Genomic DNA, 17,582 nt, shown 5'->3' with positions numbered 1-17,582 from the left:
AAAAAAGAGTAGTTTAACTTAACCTCAGAATGTATAAAGTGGGTCAAATTGACCCGGCATGCTGTGAATTTTGAAATATATTATCAATGAAAACATTTATTTATTTGATATTCCATGAACTGTTGTTTCTGACCCTCATGAGTGTCATTTTCATATTTCTTAGAGATAGGATGAGAATTTTTTTTTGTTTTGTTGCCTGTTGCTATTGTTTTTAGGGTTTGCCCTGAAAGAATAAGTTGATTTGAGACATGTATGAAGTGTTTTGGTGGTTTTAACTGCATTTTGAATGTGAAATGTACTGCTGTGCCAAGCTGAAAGTTGGCAAGGGGAATTGTGTGAAGAGAAAAAGTGACCCAAGTACGGAGAATTGTGTCCTAGCAACTGTGAAAAACTGATAAAAGCAATAAATCAAATGAAGAAACATACAAGTTTTATGTACAACTACTTTATTTCAATATTCGTACAAATTGATATACTCAGCAGACAGTATGCAGTACAACGCCCCCTAAATGCTCGGAGGACAAAGCACAACGCATCAAGGCAGCGGTACAATCAGCAATCAACAATTTACATCCATTGAAAGAATAAAGAACAAAGACCAATAACAATAACACTTCAGAAGCTAAGAGAGTAAGTCAAAACAATATGAGGTTATTGGGATATCAGTCCACTGTACAGAAGGAATGGAGAATTTTTACCAAAAGCCTACAGGTTACTATAGTGCGTTTAGAGGAACCATGCTGTTTTCATACCTCTAGATGCCCTTTATGGTACATATAACTGTTCTTTGAACGAGCTACAGATCTTCTCTTCAGCTATTGGCTTGTTTTGGTGCAGCTGATCTCCAAAGCACAGATTGTGAAAAATATTGTACATGAACTTATGTGCAAACCTAAGCAAAGTCTAAAAGTCTAGTCTAAAACTCAGTACAGTTCTCCATGTAAACGGAATCAGATTGCTTAAATTCAACCAAAGTGAATTAACCATTGCAGAAAGAGCTAAACATAATTAATACTAATATAAATGTCTATTGTACACTTTTAATAGGGGCATGCTAATCGGTAGCTTTTTCGAAACCCTACAAATAGCAGACCGTCAATCAAAATCAAATCATAATAGATGATGCCATATGGTGACAGAAGTAGAAACCGTCTAAAAGCCAGAAATCAGTCTACAAAGAGGAAGTGAAGTGGTTCTAAACACAAGGGGCAGGAAGACCTTAGAGAGAGCAAGAGAGGGAACGAAAACTCTCCTGCTACAGACGAAAATACCCTCTGAACGGTCAATATACAACAGCCACCAGCTAAAAATACACACAAGAAGCATATCCAGTGTGAAAATGAATCTTGGAAGGATGACACAAATATATATATATAAAAAAAAAATGGAGTAATAAAGTAGTAGGCCAATCAAGATCAAGGTAAAAACATCAGCAGAAAAAGTTAGTGTGCGTCCATGCAGTGGAGAAATATTCCAATATGTTAAATACATGGATTACAAGACATCAATCAATGCATCCCTTCATTAGACCCGCTTTAGTTTTTTGTGTACTTGTTCTCCGGCCACAAGGGGACAAGTAGACAAAGAATGAAAGACAAAGCCAGAGTGGGGGGAAAAAAACCCAAAATCGGACAGAAAGCGGTCTGAGGTGCAGAAGGGCAACACGCGAATGATCCCAGGTCAAATGGTGGCTTGGTTCTGGGTGCTTTAGCAGGACACCTCCATGGTTTGCGGTCTGGTCTGGTTGTCGTGGACTGGGCCGGCAGTGGCGCCCTCCATCTGTGAACTGGTATGAGCGCGGCTGCGCGTGCCGTCCGCTGAGCCCATGCTGGAGGCAGAGTGAGTGCGGGACCGGGCCAATCGGGTCATACCGACAGTGGGCACTGAGAGAGAGAGAGGAGAGAGACATCGAACAGAGCTGAAAACACGTACAGACTAATGCTGCTGCATGACAGTTGCAGGATCCTGAGTGAAGGGCATGTGCTTCACAGGAAAGTCCGTTTCGCACCCGGATCCAAACATATGGAGATCCAGGAAGGGGAGAATAATGAGTCTCCTCAGAGTGAATGAACTCCCGCACATCTACACATCGCTGACTGCTCAACTAACGCTGGACTGATTGAGATACTATGACAATCTCAAACTATGGTGGATAAGAATAGTAAGCTGAATCCCAATTCTTATACACCATTGATTGAGATTTGCAGCAGGAAAGCTAAATGGGAGCAGAACTGGTTATATTTAATTTATTAATGTGCATTATGATTAAATACAGTATCTGTCTGCCAATGATTCAAATCGATTCAAACCGAGAACTATTAAAAGAGCTCATAAGAGTCGTTTTGTTTTGGGAATTGGGCGAGTTGTTTATGAATCGGACTACAGTATTTGCATTGTATGTTTGGGCCGTTTACACCTGGTCACTTCAAGCATCTGATTTGTTAAAACGGTTCCATTTACACTTATCACTTTACACATAAATGTGTCTCCGCACAACAAACATAAATCTGATCTTCGATTTTCACACTATATGCAAATTTAACAGATAAATTTAACAAAAAAGGCAAGATATGAGCTGCATTTTATTTATCATCAGCTAATTCCAAGATCAAAAGACAGCAATAGGAGAAAGAGTGGCGATCAGCACTCATAAGGTCATTTAATCTAAACTTTAATCATTTAATCTACTTTTAATGAAAACGAGAGTGTTTTGAGCTTACTTTCAGTTTCATTTGCAGCAGTTTGAGCTACTCCTCTGCAGCGATGCGTGTTGCAGTAGCGCTGTCATATCTGGCTTTAACAGCCTATAACACGCTCGCACACATTTGTTTTTTAACATTTTGGGAGGAGTAAAATTTACAAAAGTGGTTTCAACAACCAGATGCATTTATACTTGTCCAGTTTCATCTGGAATGTGTCTCAGACCACCTCCTGAAGTGGCTTGATTGATCGGATTTAACTCCCATCCCGAAAGAGTTTCGAGGGGCATTTACACCTGGTCTTTTCACGATCAGATAGCCATCCGATCACAGAAAACGCTTGAAGTGAGCATGTGTAAACAGGACACAATACGAAAAATCTCAAAAACCCATCAGTAACACTTTGACTTACTACTTTTAATACACTACGATTCAGAACAAAGTAACTTTAATTAATATTATACAGGATGGATAGTATGCAAATTTGGGATTCAGACCTAGATAGCCTTAGAACAAAGTCTCTTCTGAATACATGGTCTAAATAAGAGTGCTGCAAGGATGATGCATTTTTATAGGCCAGTCTGGAACTTCGAATCAGTGGTTCCCTCAACTAGGATTTTTCCATTGGTTTTTGGATCGTTACAGAAAATAGGCTCTGTAAAGCTCTGTGACCCGATCATCAATATAATCTTCACAGACGAACACAACTTTTATTGATTTTGAAGACTAAATATAATCCCCGGAAGTAAAAAGATAAGTGTAGACTATAAACGAAATAAACCACGGTCGCATGACTTCAACATCACTACTGTAGCTCAATCTTTGTTCAAAACTGGAAAGTTTGAGTCGGAATAGAATGGAAGAGTGCGCGTATAAACACTACAAGGCTGTAAAAGCGAGTAGATGAGTTTTTCTTGTGATGACGTGGCCAACAGCCTCTGTAGTCCCACTTACAGTAGACACTTAAAAGCCTGAGAGAACCACGTGGGCTATTGCTGATGTATTTTATGTCATAGAATAAAGTGTGAAAATATCTAGAGATCTCATTTCAAGCATTTAACCAACAACCCATTCAAAAAACCCATTGACTTTGGGACGACAAATTGTTTCCAGGTTTAAGACTCATTCCTGCAGCACTCTATAAATAAACATCAGAATCTTGAGGCGACGCGACCACTGTTTAGACACTGCGTTCATTATTCTCCCACGAAGGAAAGAGAGATCTCGTGTCAGGATCAAGCTCAGATTCATTTTGCAAAACCATTGCAGCAAAATGAATAGTCAACTTCAGTCAATGCAGAATGTGGCATGCAAAGTAAAGGCATGTTTCTAGGAGAATCATAAAAGAACATAAGATGTCTGTTGGACAGTGTGCACAAACATTCTCTCAGACAGCTTATGACAATAAACAAACATTAACACGTATGTCTATTTACCATGCTTCAAACGTCATGATGCAGAGCCACAAAGACATGTGTATGCACGTGATTGGGACATGGACGGATAGACAGTGAGGACAGGAGGCGCGGGAGGTTAAGATGACAGGCTTAGGTGCAGCTAAAGGTGTTGGCTGATCTCCTGGTACCTGATTCGCTGTTCAGGTGGCTGAGTAGCACATGAGGGACTGTTGGCATTGGTTGTAGGGGTCAAGAAAGAAGATAGGGAAAGGGAATGCAAGAGGAGGAGGAGGAGGAAAAAGATGGGACAGAGGAAAGGGAGAGATTATTTGGTAGTACTTTTTGAAAGAGGGAGGATAGAGAAAAGGAAAGATTAAGTAGACGCTACAGGAGAAGACGCAAGGAAAGTAAGGGGACGTTAGATCGGGTGATGGGAATAGCCTTGACAGGTAGACTGTTAAAATTTCAAATGCAAGAAAAGTGACAGGGACATTTTTCTGAATGGTTACGATTCAGTTTGCACATATCCGATTGTGTGTTTCAGGTGTCAAGGATATTCACTACAAATTGAACAAAAAAACTAAATGTGGTGAGAGAAGACTATTACTATATCATTCATACTTGAAAACACAAGAACGTATTGTTCTTGATTGATATACTTTTTCAGACTGTGGTAAAGGACAGTTAAACTCTGAAAGTGCAAAAAGAGAAAGTGAGAGAAGCTCTGTAGAAGGGAAACCGTCTTCTGCTGGGATAGTCCCTCATGAGTGCGGGTTTGTACTAAATAAATATCACACCCGAAACAGTAACCAAGAAATGAACAAAAACATACTTAACAGACTCAAAACACAAAGTGGAATTTACAGCTTAATATTACGCTTTCTTAATGACTCATTCTGCATACACTAATATTTCCACAGACAAAAGAATTACACCCATACAGTTGCATGTTAGGTACTTTTCCTGTCTGAATCAAAAGTTTACATATGTATGAAGTCGAATATTACTATAAGAATATAGAAAAAGTGATTAAAATGTTCAGGAGTTAAAATCACGTTTTTAATTAAGGGTCAAATGTGTATGATAGTGTGTCATGGGCATTTTCACACCTCACTTGTTCGGAGTGTTTGTTTTGAAACCTGCCATGTTTTCCCCCCTTCAGTTCAGTTCGTTTGGGCATACGTATGAACATGGCAATCGCACTCGGATCCACACCAGAACAATCCGTACGAGATCGCCTGAGCGAGGTGGTCTCGGCCTGCTTGGAAAACTCTTGGAGCGGTTTGCTTGTGGGGAGAAAGCAATCCGACCCAAAGGACCAATGATCCAGGCTGTATCGCAATGTATAATGGGTAATTACGCATGTTGCGTGAAAAGCAGCAGTGTTTGTTTGGCTAATGCTTCTCAAAAATCGTGGGTTTACATGGAGCAAAGACGAAGTGAAATGTCTAATTTAAATTTGGTCAAACATATTTCAGATCAACTGTCCAAAACACACAAAAATATCGAAGTTTACGAGGTGTTTAGTGAGCGTCGCTAAGAGATGGGCTTTAATCGTCTCATTTAATGCTAACGGATGACCGCTATGAGCGGAATCTCAGAACATAAACATAAATGGACAGTTTACTCGCACATGACTTGTATAATCAAATTTTGGTCAGTTTAGAAACGCTGCCTTGTGAAAGCCAACAAAACTAAGAAAAAAAAAATGCAACATCGTAACAATTTTAATCCCCGTTTTGGAACAAAGCAAATGATCTACGGGTCTTAAAATGCCTTGTCAACAAGTAGGACCTGCTGTATGCTGGGGTTTTTGCACATAAATAAAAGTAACATTTCAAACATCTGGAGTGTAAAAATGCACTGGTGTTTTGCGATACATAACATTCAACAATGAAAATGCCATGCATTGATAATGGATTTTAATAGTTGACAATTACTGTAATAATTCACAATGTATATACATTATTTAATTTTTATTGCATATATTATTTTTATTATTATTATTTTATTTTCAAATCTAATATTCATGAACTGTGTATGCTGTCAATGCTGATCTGTTGTTTTATGGTCAATATTTATATATTTATATATATTTTTATATATCAAATTATTTTTATTTATATATATTATAATAATTTTTTCCAACAATTTATGACATTATTGACTAATTAATTCAATAATATCATAAATTGTTCCAAAATCATTGAATTGAACTGACCAAATTTCAGAATCACTGATAATAATGAAGTCAGAGCAAGTTGTGCACTTCACACATCTAAAATAAAAGTAATTCACAAATTTCTCACAGTGTGCTTGTTTCCTGACGGAGGGCTGTGCTTCTCAGTAGAAACACAAAAATAGACTTACAAAAAGGTCAAGCGATCTCAGGATTAGATTAGTGATTATGGAGGAGAAATGTGACTGTGTCAAAACGTGGGCATTTTCAAATGAGTCAGGCCGATTGCGATCACGTTCCTCTCACTCGCAGAACACCTAACCACTCGACTTGTTGCTAGTCGTGTCAGACAGAAACACTCTCTGGACGGTCAAATCAAAAGCTTCCCATCAGGGCTGCACTAGCACTCAAAGGTTTGGGTTAATAAAGAAGTAATACATACTTTCATTAAGCAAGGATACATTAATTAATCAAAAGTGACAATGAAATCAACAAAAAGTGACATTTATAATGTTAGACTTATTTCAAATAAATGCTGTTCTTTCGAACTTTCGAAAACTTTTTCGTTCAAAATCTTTCTTTCTAGTAAACGCTGTGAACACAAACAATGTTCTCAATGCTGGAGTTCATGTGTGGAGCCCCTGGTGATACTTCCAGCAAAGTTTCATGTTGTGTCGAGCCTTCTTAGTGTTTTAAAAATAGCGATTTTTGATGCTATCATAGTCGTGCCCCAATCACTCCCATTCACAAGGCAATTTGACCGAAAACGAAAATACGGTCAAACTTAAAAGTGGCGTTTCCTTTCTAATTATGCTTTTAAACGAAAGTTTGCCTCGGGTAGATTAAGAAAAAAAACCAAGGTTGCATTTTGGCGAGAGTTACCCTTTAAGATGAATGAGCCCGTTCGGTTAATTATTATTATTTATTGGCAATAATGGCAAACAAAGCCTAAAATATTGATACTGTTGACAGGCTCTAATTGAAAACCAAGTTTCACAGTAAAACTAGTACTTATGAATACCACTTGCAAACCCTTAAAAGTGAATGCATACATGAAAATATCTGTAGGAACTTATGGAAATTTGAGGGTATTTCATTTTCTAGGTGTCAGGTATGATTTGCATAACTGTACGTAAAACATAATAACCATCTATATTGTTTAACAAGGCAGAGGATTTTAAGAGAACTTTTGGGATTCTTTATAGACTCGCCAAAACCTTGGAAAAAACACTTGGAAATCACACACTTCACCTTAAAATGTAAAAGAAAATAAAATAATTTCATGTTTATATTACTGAATAGAAATATATTCTGATCATAACCATATAAACATTAGAGCTGAATGAAGCCGAGGTCTGAACGCTTGAGGTTTTAAAGCAATAAAGTTCCCATGCTTATGCAAAGCACTGAGCAGTCAAAGGATCTTTTAGGGCACAAAAGATATAAAACCTGAAGATCAGAGAAGTCACACAAGGCTCATGCCACACATCATGCTCTTAGAGGAAGACTAGTGTACTTACACGCCGAAGAGCGCATCACTGAACGGCCACACGGAAGACAAGTCATGTGTTAGTGCATCCGAGGGCTGATCTGAGACCTCAAGAATACTGGCCTGACTCAGATCAGCAGTGGATAAATGATCCACTGAGGCAGATTATGGTTATTATCATGTTCATAACATCTGAGGGTCCAGGATTTGCTCTCTCACCCTTGAATGTGTCATATTCCTGCTGCTGTTTTAGACGCTGTTATATTCATGGCATACATTATTAAAGCACTGGGGAACATACAGTATGTAAGTTGAGATGATGCTGACATCTCTCTAACAACAAGATGCTTTCAGACACGAAATGCAAACAAGAGACAAATTTCATACAAACAGTGAATATAAATATAAACTGAGAAAGATGATACGGTCAAACGCTCAACATTTATGTGGCCTATGAGAAGAGAAAGAGGACAGAGACTTACTGTAGCCCATTCCCTGGACAAAGTACTTGAAGGCCTCAGCGAGTTTACCCGGCTAAAAACAGAAAACATTCACATTTAATACAACATCAAACTGATGCCGTGGCAGACATAATGGTGTTGTCTTTTATTCTTACTTGGACAACTTGGGGAAGTCCACCACAATCTGCCATCTGAAGAAAGGAGGATACAATAATAAATACATTCTGTCATATTGAAAGAAATATACACACAAAAAAAACAGGGATGCAAACTCATCAGGGGTGAAAAAGGCGTATAATAAATCTATTATATTATTAAAAGCAAACAAACCAATATATTACTATAGTTATAATACTATTGTACTGTAAAATTAAAATAATACTTTTATTTTACAGAACAAAAGTAAAATTACAATATTAATATTCATTAATTTCTTTGCTGTCAAACATTAAATCATAGAGCTTTAATGTCGATGGAAAACAAGGAGACAACACATTTATAAATGATTCATATTACAAATTTGTGAAAATAGTTGGGTTTTCAAATGCATAAATACACAAAATACAGGCCATTCAGTTCCTTATTTAAAGGGATAGTTCACCCATAAATGAATAAATTATCAAAATATATATTTGTGTTCAGCAGAAGAAAGAAACTCATACAGATTTGGAACAACTTGAGCGTGAGTAAATATTTTTGGATGAAACTGTGAGTAACACCTCTTTATGTGAATCCCTTTATTCCGAAAATAGCTGTAGTCGTACAGCTGCAGCTCACGTGCATGAAAGTTGGGTTTGGGGGGCCTGAACTAGCTGAAACAGGAAATCAGCAGCCTAATAAAGAGGTTGACTGGCACAAAGTACTTTATGTATTTTAAACAAATACAAAAACACCAAACTTATGCATTTAAAAACAAATTAGATTAATTTTTTTTCAAAGGCTTTAAACTGCCGGTCCCTGATTGATGACACAGATTATATATTTGAACCAAAATAAAAATTTTAGCTGAAAGGTGACAAGTTTGCATCCCTCAATCAAAACATTGTTCTAGAAGGGGAAAAGCTGTCATGCCTTGAGTAAAGTAGTCTTGGTTGGATTTAACCTCGAGTTGCATTCAACCTGTGAAAAAAACCAGATCAAATCCCACATGGTCAGTTTAGAAACAGAATACAAGAAAGAGACAGATACTCTGCACTAAACCAAACCGTTTAAAGTGCCACCCTTGCGTTATTTAATAGGCAAACTCAGTAGGTGCCAAAACTTTAAGTACAAAAGCTGTTACTAAAGGATTTTAGCACAGATGGAATTGCTGTATTGGCCAATCTGTATCAAAGACCAGAAGTATGAATTTTATTCACTTTCTGCATATGTATGGAAAAGTGTGTAAGCAATCAGTAATTCAGAGGTGCTTTGCAACAAGTGCACAAGATGTTATGATGATTAGCCCCTTTTAGGATGTGATGTCACTGTTACAGTCTGAACAGAAAAATGGAACAATGAGAGAAAACACACCGAGCCGTTTAGAAAGCACACTGTGTTCTCTCTCACTGCCCATAGACGCAATGGCAGTGTTTTTGATAAGTCACTCACCACAGCATCTACCGCTGGTGATGTGTCACCAACTATTAGCAGGGAAGGACATCTAAACAGCAAGAGAAGAGAGACATAAAAGTGAAAAGGAAGAGGAGACACCATGATTCAATAGCCATCAAATAGACAACCAATTAACATACTTCAGTGTTTTGACTGTATTTTCATTAAGTCCCAGGACGGGCCTCTCAATCTCCAGATCTTGCCGACTGTAATAATAAAAAAACGTTTTAATATCAGCTCATATGACAAGGATCAGTGTGTGAATTGGTCCTAGATCAGGGTTTTGAGGATGTCACCTGTTGTAGGACTGGCAGAAAAGAGCCAGGTTGTCCTGATTGATGTCCTGAGCGATGTGCAGACGGTATGTTTGAATGATCTCCTGGTTCTCTGTCAGCTCGTCCTGAGGTACACAAACTCAGCTCATCAACAAGACTCTAACAGATGCTGTGGTGAATAAATATCATATTTAAGACCTACCGTGCTGAAATGGTGTTCCATCACAATGTCTACTAGATTGCTGGTCCATCCAGACAGCTAAAGCAGAAACACACAGACAACAGTGCAAAACAAAAGCACAACCTTTAAATGAGATGTTTGAGAAGATCACACAAATCTTGTTCCCAGCACCTCCACCCAATGTTCACAATCCACTGACTTGAGCACTTTTCATCATCGTAGCAATCTGACCTGTAAGGTTATTATGCGCTTTACAACAGGGAAAATCTTAAGAAGATCAAGCACACTAATCTGTTGAGAAATCTAAAGTATGGAGGAATTATTAGAGTTGGCTTGTAGCTAATAATGGAAGTACAATAAATAAAGTAATTTCTGGGAATAAATGTGCAAAATAGTCAAAAATAAAAGACAAAAAAATTATAATAAATTAATTACATGAAATTCTGATTCAATTAAAATGCAAATAACCACCAGTATCAACACTTTTTGTTGTTGTTGAAAAAAGCATTTAAACGAAGATAATGCAAAGACTATTGTATAAGTCTACTGTGGCAGATGGGTAAACCAAAACTGGGTGTACCAGTTACACAAAAAGCCAATATTTTGTGTGCTTTATTTCCATATTATTGAATGTAATTCCATCACTGGCCTACAGTCCCTAGTTTGCAGCTTGTCATTGGGATAATACCAGTATACATTTTTGTGTCATTTTATTTATGCACTTAATTTGCCAGTGCATTCATAATTTTACCTTAGAGGCAGCCCAGTCGATCCAGCCCTTAGCACAGGGGTCCACATTGATGAGAACCAATCCCTCCACCAGAGCAGGCTCATTCAGCTAGAGAATGACAACACATGGATCAGTCCATCATTACTGCTAATACTGATCTTAACCCTCAGGGCACCTACTGACTGGGAGGATTAGGTGCATGACTGAACAGACTAATGAGACAGATTCTTGACTTTTTTTTTGTGGTATTGCTACCTATAGACCTGTCTGGGTCTAACTCAAACACATTGTTATTGACCTGGGAGCACAAAAATATCACATTGATTTAAAAATATGTCAATAGTCAACATACAAATCAACTGATTCCATTTACACCCTGAATACTCATTGTCTTATTGTGCATTAATGCACATCATTCTAAAGGGTAAAAAAGGTTTGTCTTCAAGAATTATCATCAAAAGCGTGTATCCAATCTGCAACATGTTTCCTTTTTGGCGAACATGACCAATTCTGCTGGTTACTGAATAATGTTACTAGCCAAGCAGTTGTTTGAAGAGATATTTCACCCCCAAGATGTAGATTTTGTCATCATTGTCACCCTTTTTTTGCCCTTTTTTTATTTGTCGGATTGGTGTGAATCTGTTGCCATCTGTCGGAGCTTGTTTTTGCCAATTGCTGAATCGGCGTTAGAATGTCTGAGAAGTGACGCGCTGTAATCTGGTGACTGTCGGCATTGGTCTTCATCTGTCAGTGCAGTGTGAATTGGCCTTAACTAGGGCTGTGCCGGTGTTGTGCCAAATTCTGACCCCCGCCAAATTCTGAGGTTAAGGATTAGTTGTGGGGGAGGGGTCAGGATTAGGGCTGGGGTTAGGATTAGGCAATCAGATACTGACTTCAACAAGGGGGGTAATAATTTGGCAGGGAGTCGAAATTCGACAACACCGGTAAACTTGACAACCGCACCACCGCGGTGGCTGATTAGCACTGGCGGAGGTCCGCTAAAACACAATTTTTTTTTTTTACATGAATATTATGACACGAGTAAAGCACAAAGCTTTGTTTATAAAATAAATAATAGGTTAGCAATTAAATGTTACATCGCAGCCATGGAAACATCATGACGAATGAGAGAGTTGTGCGTGAGCCCATAAATTTAAGCTTTGTATGGTTTGCGATCTTATCGAATTTAACAATATTCCATTAGTTATTCCACTGGACATGGAATCTCTTCTTTCTTTTCCCAAATCTTCACTCACGGGATTATAAACGTTTTCTTCCTTGGTTCGCTTTTACTTAGGTCTATTAAATGCGCATTCTTTACTATGGTAAGGTAGAAAAACGCAGTAGGACAGATAGCCTACATTTTTACTTGCACTTCAAATTCTTTTTAACAGTTTGCGCTTATCATTAGATATGTTAAGGCGCGTCGAGTTTATTTGACGTTTTTTGAGATTTGAAGTTTCGCTTTCTCTGGCAGCGCAATATCAAACATAGCCTAAATGTCTTGTCCTTGTAGAAGATAAAGTTCGCTCTTCAGACCTTCTACAACAAGTGGAAAAAATGAAGATATCAGAAAAGAGATCGATGGTCTCTTTCCTGCTCGTGTCCCACATCCCTCTCAATGCGCAGAGCGGTATGTGTGGAAATATAAAACAAATGTTTTTTTTTTTTTATATATTTAACTTTATTATATTATTTAAGTTACTATTATTTACTGATATTTATTTAATTGCTTTACAGACAAACTGTCTGTTTCTTTGACGGAACTGCTCAAATAAACACGCATGTCTGTTACAAAATGGATGTTTGAGCCTCATTTATTATTATTATTATTTTATTTCAAAACAACCCCCCAACCACACGCCACTGCCGGTAGTTGGTTCATTACCACCGCGGTGGTAAAAAACTGCGACCGTCACAGCCCTAGCCTTAACCTTAATTTAATAAATATTACAGGGCTGGTATTGGGGTAATTGGGATGCATATAGATCCTCTCAGGGATTAACTCAGCCAGTAGACTAAAAAGTGGGTGCTGATGATGTTCTGGCCTACATTGTCTTGTTGAATATTCTGTTTCACCCCAAAATACGTCACATTACAGAAGTGAGAATGCAACAAAGTAAAGCCGTGCAGCTTTAACTTCTTATTTAACCTTTTATTGACGTGACCTAACCTGCCATCGACACCTTAACCAAATTCTCAGTATGTCAGAGCGCTGACTTACTGCAAGGGCTCACACTTGGTTTTAAAGAAGAACTTCAGCTATAGAAAGCCGAAATACATCAAAAGTCTTGTGACCGTGATCGTGATGGAAAATGATTCAGGTTTCACACCTCTTAGTTTTCGTCTCTGAATAAGGCGCATCACTAGAGCTAGAAAGACATGCAGAGAAACGCAAGTATTCTAGGCAGTTCTCATGCATGACCACATGTCTACAGACAAACATGTGATAACCAAGGTGTAATTCAAATGATTTTAAATAGTTTACATGTGCTGCAGTTAATCTGCTGAACTGCGTGGGTGTGTGTTTGTTCCAACTGGCCGTCTGATTTCACAGGGCTCGACGAGCAAGCCCGTATGTAGCAGAAATATGAAAATGTGCACTGCAAGCTGTTAGAAGTATGAGAGTGTGCTATGCTGGGCTGAAATAATGAAGTAGTGAAAGAAGGCCATGGAAATTTCAGATAAATACCCTTTATCTCTTTATACGTAGATAATAACCCGCAGGAAACATGAGCGAGTGTGTATGACGTCGTAATGAATGCGTTCATGAGGTTATATGTTTCTGCATAGATGGTGAATGAGGGCTTTGTGTAGGGTGAGAGTGTAAATGCATGTGTGAACTGTGAGTTTCTTATTAAAGCCTGAGGACAGATGGTTTTACTGCAGACATACTTCAATGATCGTCACCTCTGATGAACTCAACTTCATTCAGCTGCTCAATTTAACATCTAATGGCTCGTTACCACAAGCTACTCCAACGGTTGGTTATTACAACATACAATGACTATTTGGTCATTATAACAAAACAAAAAGGAAGATATTTTACTTACAGCGAGTTTAGAGAGGATATAAGCTCCTGCGCCCACGCCGATACCAATCACACTGTTGATTCTGTTAAGGCATTTAAATCACCCATTAACTGGCATATCTTACTAAAAACACACAAATGATTTGAGACTTTAATAGAAGGTATGTTCATCAGGATTTTGTGAACATATGGGATTTATTTTCATCTAATTGTACTGTATTGAGGACATGTGAGGTTTGGACTCACTTTAGCTGAGTCAGGACTGAGGGCAGCATTTCAGCAAGCTCATCCATGGTGGGGTACTGGTACCTGAGGGAAAGAAGATAGAGGCAAGAATGAAAAAATTGGTCCAGCTTTAATTGTTTTCAAGTGAATGTGAAAGTACTGTATCAGCAGTTAAGGTGTGGTTACGTCAGCAAACTTAAGTGGGCAAAAGGTTTGTCTATTGTCGATAGCATAGAGCAGAGCTCGCACAGAAGTAACATATAAACCAAGCAGTGTTGCAAAATCTGCACGGGAAAATCATTTGCCTTAAAAACTAACATAGAGTTGGGCCGACACTGCCTGGGTGTGACTTTCAGGTTGCAGACACTGGTCATAAGAGCAATTGGTACAACAGATGAGTGAGTTTTCATGGTAGAACATTTTACGATTAGCATGCATCAGCACAGACCAGTTTTGTGACGTTAGGCTTGGATATATTATGGTTTTGAGCCAGAGTTGTTTCTTCGGTAGTCTGTCTTACCCGGTGGGGAAAGGAGGTGCAGATTCTTGCTGGCCTGGAGCATCAACATGGACCACAGCAAAGTGCTGGGTGATCTCCTGCATGTCCTCGAAGTTGAAGAGTGTGTTGAAACATGACTTATCTGCGTTGCAAGAGAACAAAACACTTGTTTATTAACAGACACGTCTCAAACACGTTTTCATAAATCAATATCAGACAAAAAGAAGAGATCCTTTGGGTTCAACAAGACGTTTATACTAAATCCAATTTACTACCATCGTCAGTGCCCTGTAAATCAGTTTGCCATTATAATGTTGTATACATGAAATCAACATTCTGTCTGAGTAGGTACTATATTTGATGAGGAATTAACTTTGCAACCATTAAAAACTAATGTTCTACATAGTGTAAAATCCGGATGTACTACATTTGTCATGTACTATAATATACACAAATGTCAGTTGCGTCCCTCTATGACCTCCAGGAAGAGGGCTGAGAAACACTGATCTAGACCACCCGTCCCTGTATTCACCAAGTAGGTGAACTCTAATGACACATTCTGAGACTGGAAACACAGGAAAATTGAATATACGTGACAACTTACGGTTGAGTCCGATGTCATGATAGGTGAGAATGACCGGCCGGTTGCCTTTAGGGGTCCCTCTCAAAGTCACGTGAAGGACACCGTGAGGATTCTCAATGTCATGCTCCTGCAACCAATCAGATGATGACATGTGAATTACCAATAAAAGTCTAACGATGTCTGCATGAATACAGATAGAAAGGTTTACACAAATGGCCGTTAAACTTATTCTTTGCAAGGAAATGTCTTCCCAGCCAGTCAAAAGTAATCTCTAAATCAGGAGCTAGGGGTGTCACAGTGAGGACATTTTCACACTGGTAAATAAACATGAAACAACACCGGTATTACCGCTAATACTGGGGCGGGGAGATGGAGGTTTTGTATATATAATTTCACTCCGTGTATAGGGAGCAGAGGTACTGACCACACATTTGACAAGATAAGTTAATTGTCCATTATGCTTAGGATCTGTTGCGCACCAAATCCTCCGCCATCATCTTGTCCGTCATCTCTCTTTAAGCCCAAAGTATACTTCGACCTGTCTGTGTGCAAAGCAAACACTTACAGTTTTTGTTACGTCCGTTGTCCAACTGAACTAAATGTTTTTTATTTCTATAAAAAAAGCAGTGCCTTGGTGGCCAAGTAATGTAATCGGTGTATAGCTGAACACAGAGGAACACTGAGTAACACAGGTAACACCGTCTACCAAAGCAAGCCTATCAGGCACAGGCTCACAATGAACTCCTTAATGTTTTTTCAAGCCTGTTTCCAAACAAATGAATGTCATCGTTAGTCACTCTCTTGTGTTTCATTGTGGTGTAGGTTTCGGCCCACCGTTGATGTTGTTTGTTGTTGCACATCACCACAACTACCACTGCATTATACGTCAAACTGCCGCCTCGGACAAAATGGACACCTCAGCTACAAGATCACACAAACAGGATGAGGTCTGAACCACAAGACTGAGGTGAGAGGCTAGCAGCACAATTTAGACTCTTAAGAATAGGAGAGCAGCAGGTCCGGCTCTAATCTCATTCCACACGCAGCGTGAGGTTTCATTATTCTGGATATATCTGCCTGCAGGTTCACCAAAAGCAGCTCTGAAACGCGCCATAGGAGTCTGACATGGTTTCGATGGAAACCTGCAGACTGCACACACACTTAATACAGAAACACACAAGACCTCAATGACCTTAACTGAAGGTCATTATGCGCAGGCGCGTTCGTTAATAAAAGGCAAGAAGAGAAAGCTAAATAATTTCTCTACTCATTGTTGATGTTAACAGACACAGGTAATGTCTCTGATGGTGATGTCTTAAGCAGGAGATCTAGAAATCATGCTAGCAGCTGACACCTGAAGCAAACCACAGCCGCACCGACTGAATGCAGCAGATTTAAAAATAGACAAGGCGGTTATGTTTGAGTGCGCACACACACACATTGCTCTCCGTGACATCTCATGTTCGGTGATTGTTTGTCTGATCTCTTGATGTATCATTCAAACAGTCTTCAGAAACAGGTGTTTCTACAGTGGCACCATTTCTACACTGGACGTGAGCAGCCCGTTGTGACATGACAAAATGTGATCACTCCCCTTTATAATCAAAGCTGTGTACAATGGAAACGGCTGTTGCAACCTGCCAACGGTTGGTGGACACCCAGTTTATTTTTGACGTGCTGCACAGCTACTCGTCCATCGGAAATAAAAATGTATCTTAAAAAAAAAAAAAAGCCAAGTCTGAATTGAATTGATTGCTACTGTATGCATTTTGTATGCTTATAATAATAATAATAATAATCATAATAACAACAAGTCTAGTGGTTCACTGAATGATCATTAAAAAAATTTGGGGTTGGTATGATTATTTTTTTTATGTTTTAATGAAGTCTCTTACACGTAAAAATGCTGCATTTATTTGATAAAAAAAAAAAACCTGTAAAAAGCATAATATTGTGAAATATAATTACAATTTACAACAATAATTTTGTATTTTAAAATGTAATTTATTCCTGTAATGGTAAAGATGGTAATGCATTTTCAGAAAGAAACATTTCTGATTATTATTATTAATGTTTCAAAACAATTGTGCTACTTATTATTTTACTGGAAACAGTGATGCATTTTTTGATGAATGGAAAGTTCAAAAGAACAGCATTAATTTTAAATAGAATATTTTGTAACATTATAAAAGGTCTTTACTTGAACTATGCATTGCATCCTTGCTGAATAAAAGTATTAA

The 17,582-nt window shown here is 38.3% G+C and overlaps 1 protein-coding gene across 3 annotated transcripts in view; it reads right to left on the bottom strand.

The window, feature by feature from the left end:
• Nucleotides 1-429: 429 nt before the first annotated feature.
• The window catches only part of ndrg3b (ndrg family member 3b), a 58,900-nt gene continuing 41,747 nt past the window's right edge, over nt 430-17,582 (bottom strand). For 2 of the 3 annotated variants that reach the window (XM_084428969.1, XM_084428968.1), the window contains 14 exons: nt 15,364-15,469; nt 14,781-14,901; nt 14,282-14,344; nt 14,058-14,118; nt 11,026-11,112; nt 10,296-10,352; nt 10,115-10,218; nt 9,959-10,024; nt 9,816-9,867; nt 9,297-9,344; nt 8,381-8,416; nt 8,247-8,298; nt 4,285-4,323; nt 430-1,883 (listed from right to left, as the gene is read on the bottom strand). In XM_084428969.1, coding sequence (XP_084285095.1) covers nt 1,708-1,883; nt 4,285-4,323; nt 8,247-8,298; nt 8,381-8,416; nt 9,297-9,344; nt 9,816-9,867; nt 9,959-10,024; nt 10,115-10,218; nt 10,296-10,352; nt 11,026-11,112; nt 14,058-14,118; nt 14,282-14,344; nt 14,781-14,901; nt 15,364-15,469 — 1,068 coding nt within the window. In that variant the 3' untranslated portion in view covers nt 430-1,707. The remainder of the gene's footprint in view (nt 1,884-4,284; nt 4,324-8,246; nt 8,299-8,380; nt 8,417-9,296; nt 9,345-9,815; nt 9,868-9,958; nt 10,025-10,114; nt 10,219-10,295; nt 10,353-11,025; nt 11,113-14,057; nt 14,119-14,281; nt 14,345-14,780; nt 14,902-15,363; nt 15,470-17,582) is intronic. The other variant, XM_084428967.1, reaches the window with a different exon arrangement.

The sequence above is a fragment of the Rutilus rutilus genome (assembly GCF_951802725.1).
Source record: "Rutilus rutilus genome assembly, chromosome: 13".
In the NCBI taxonomy this organism is placed as follows: Eukaryota; Metazoa; Chordata; class Actinopteri; order Cypriniformes; family Leuciscidae; genus Rutilus; species Rutilus rutilus.
This window is presented reverse-complemented; position numbering and strand designations above follow the sequence as displayed.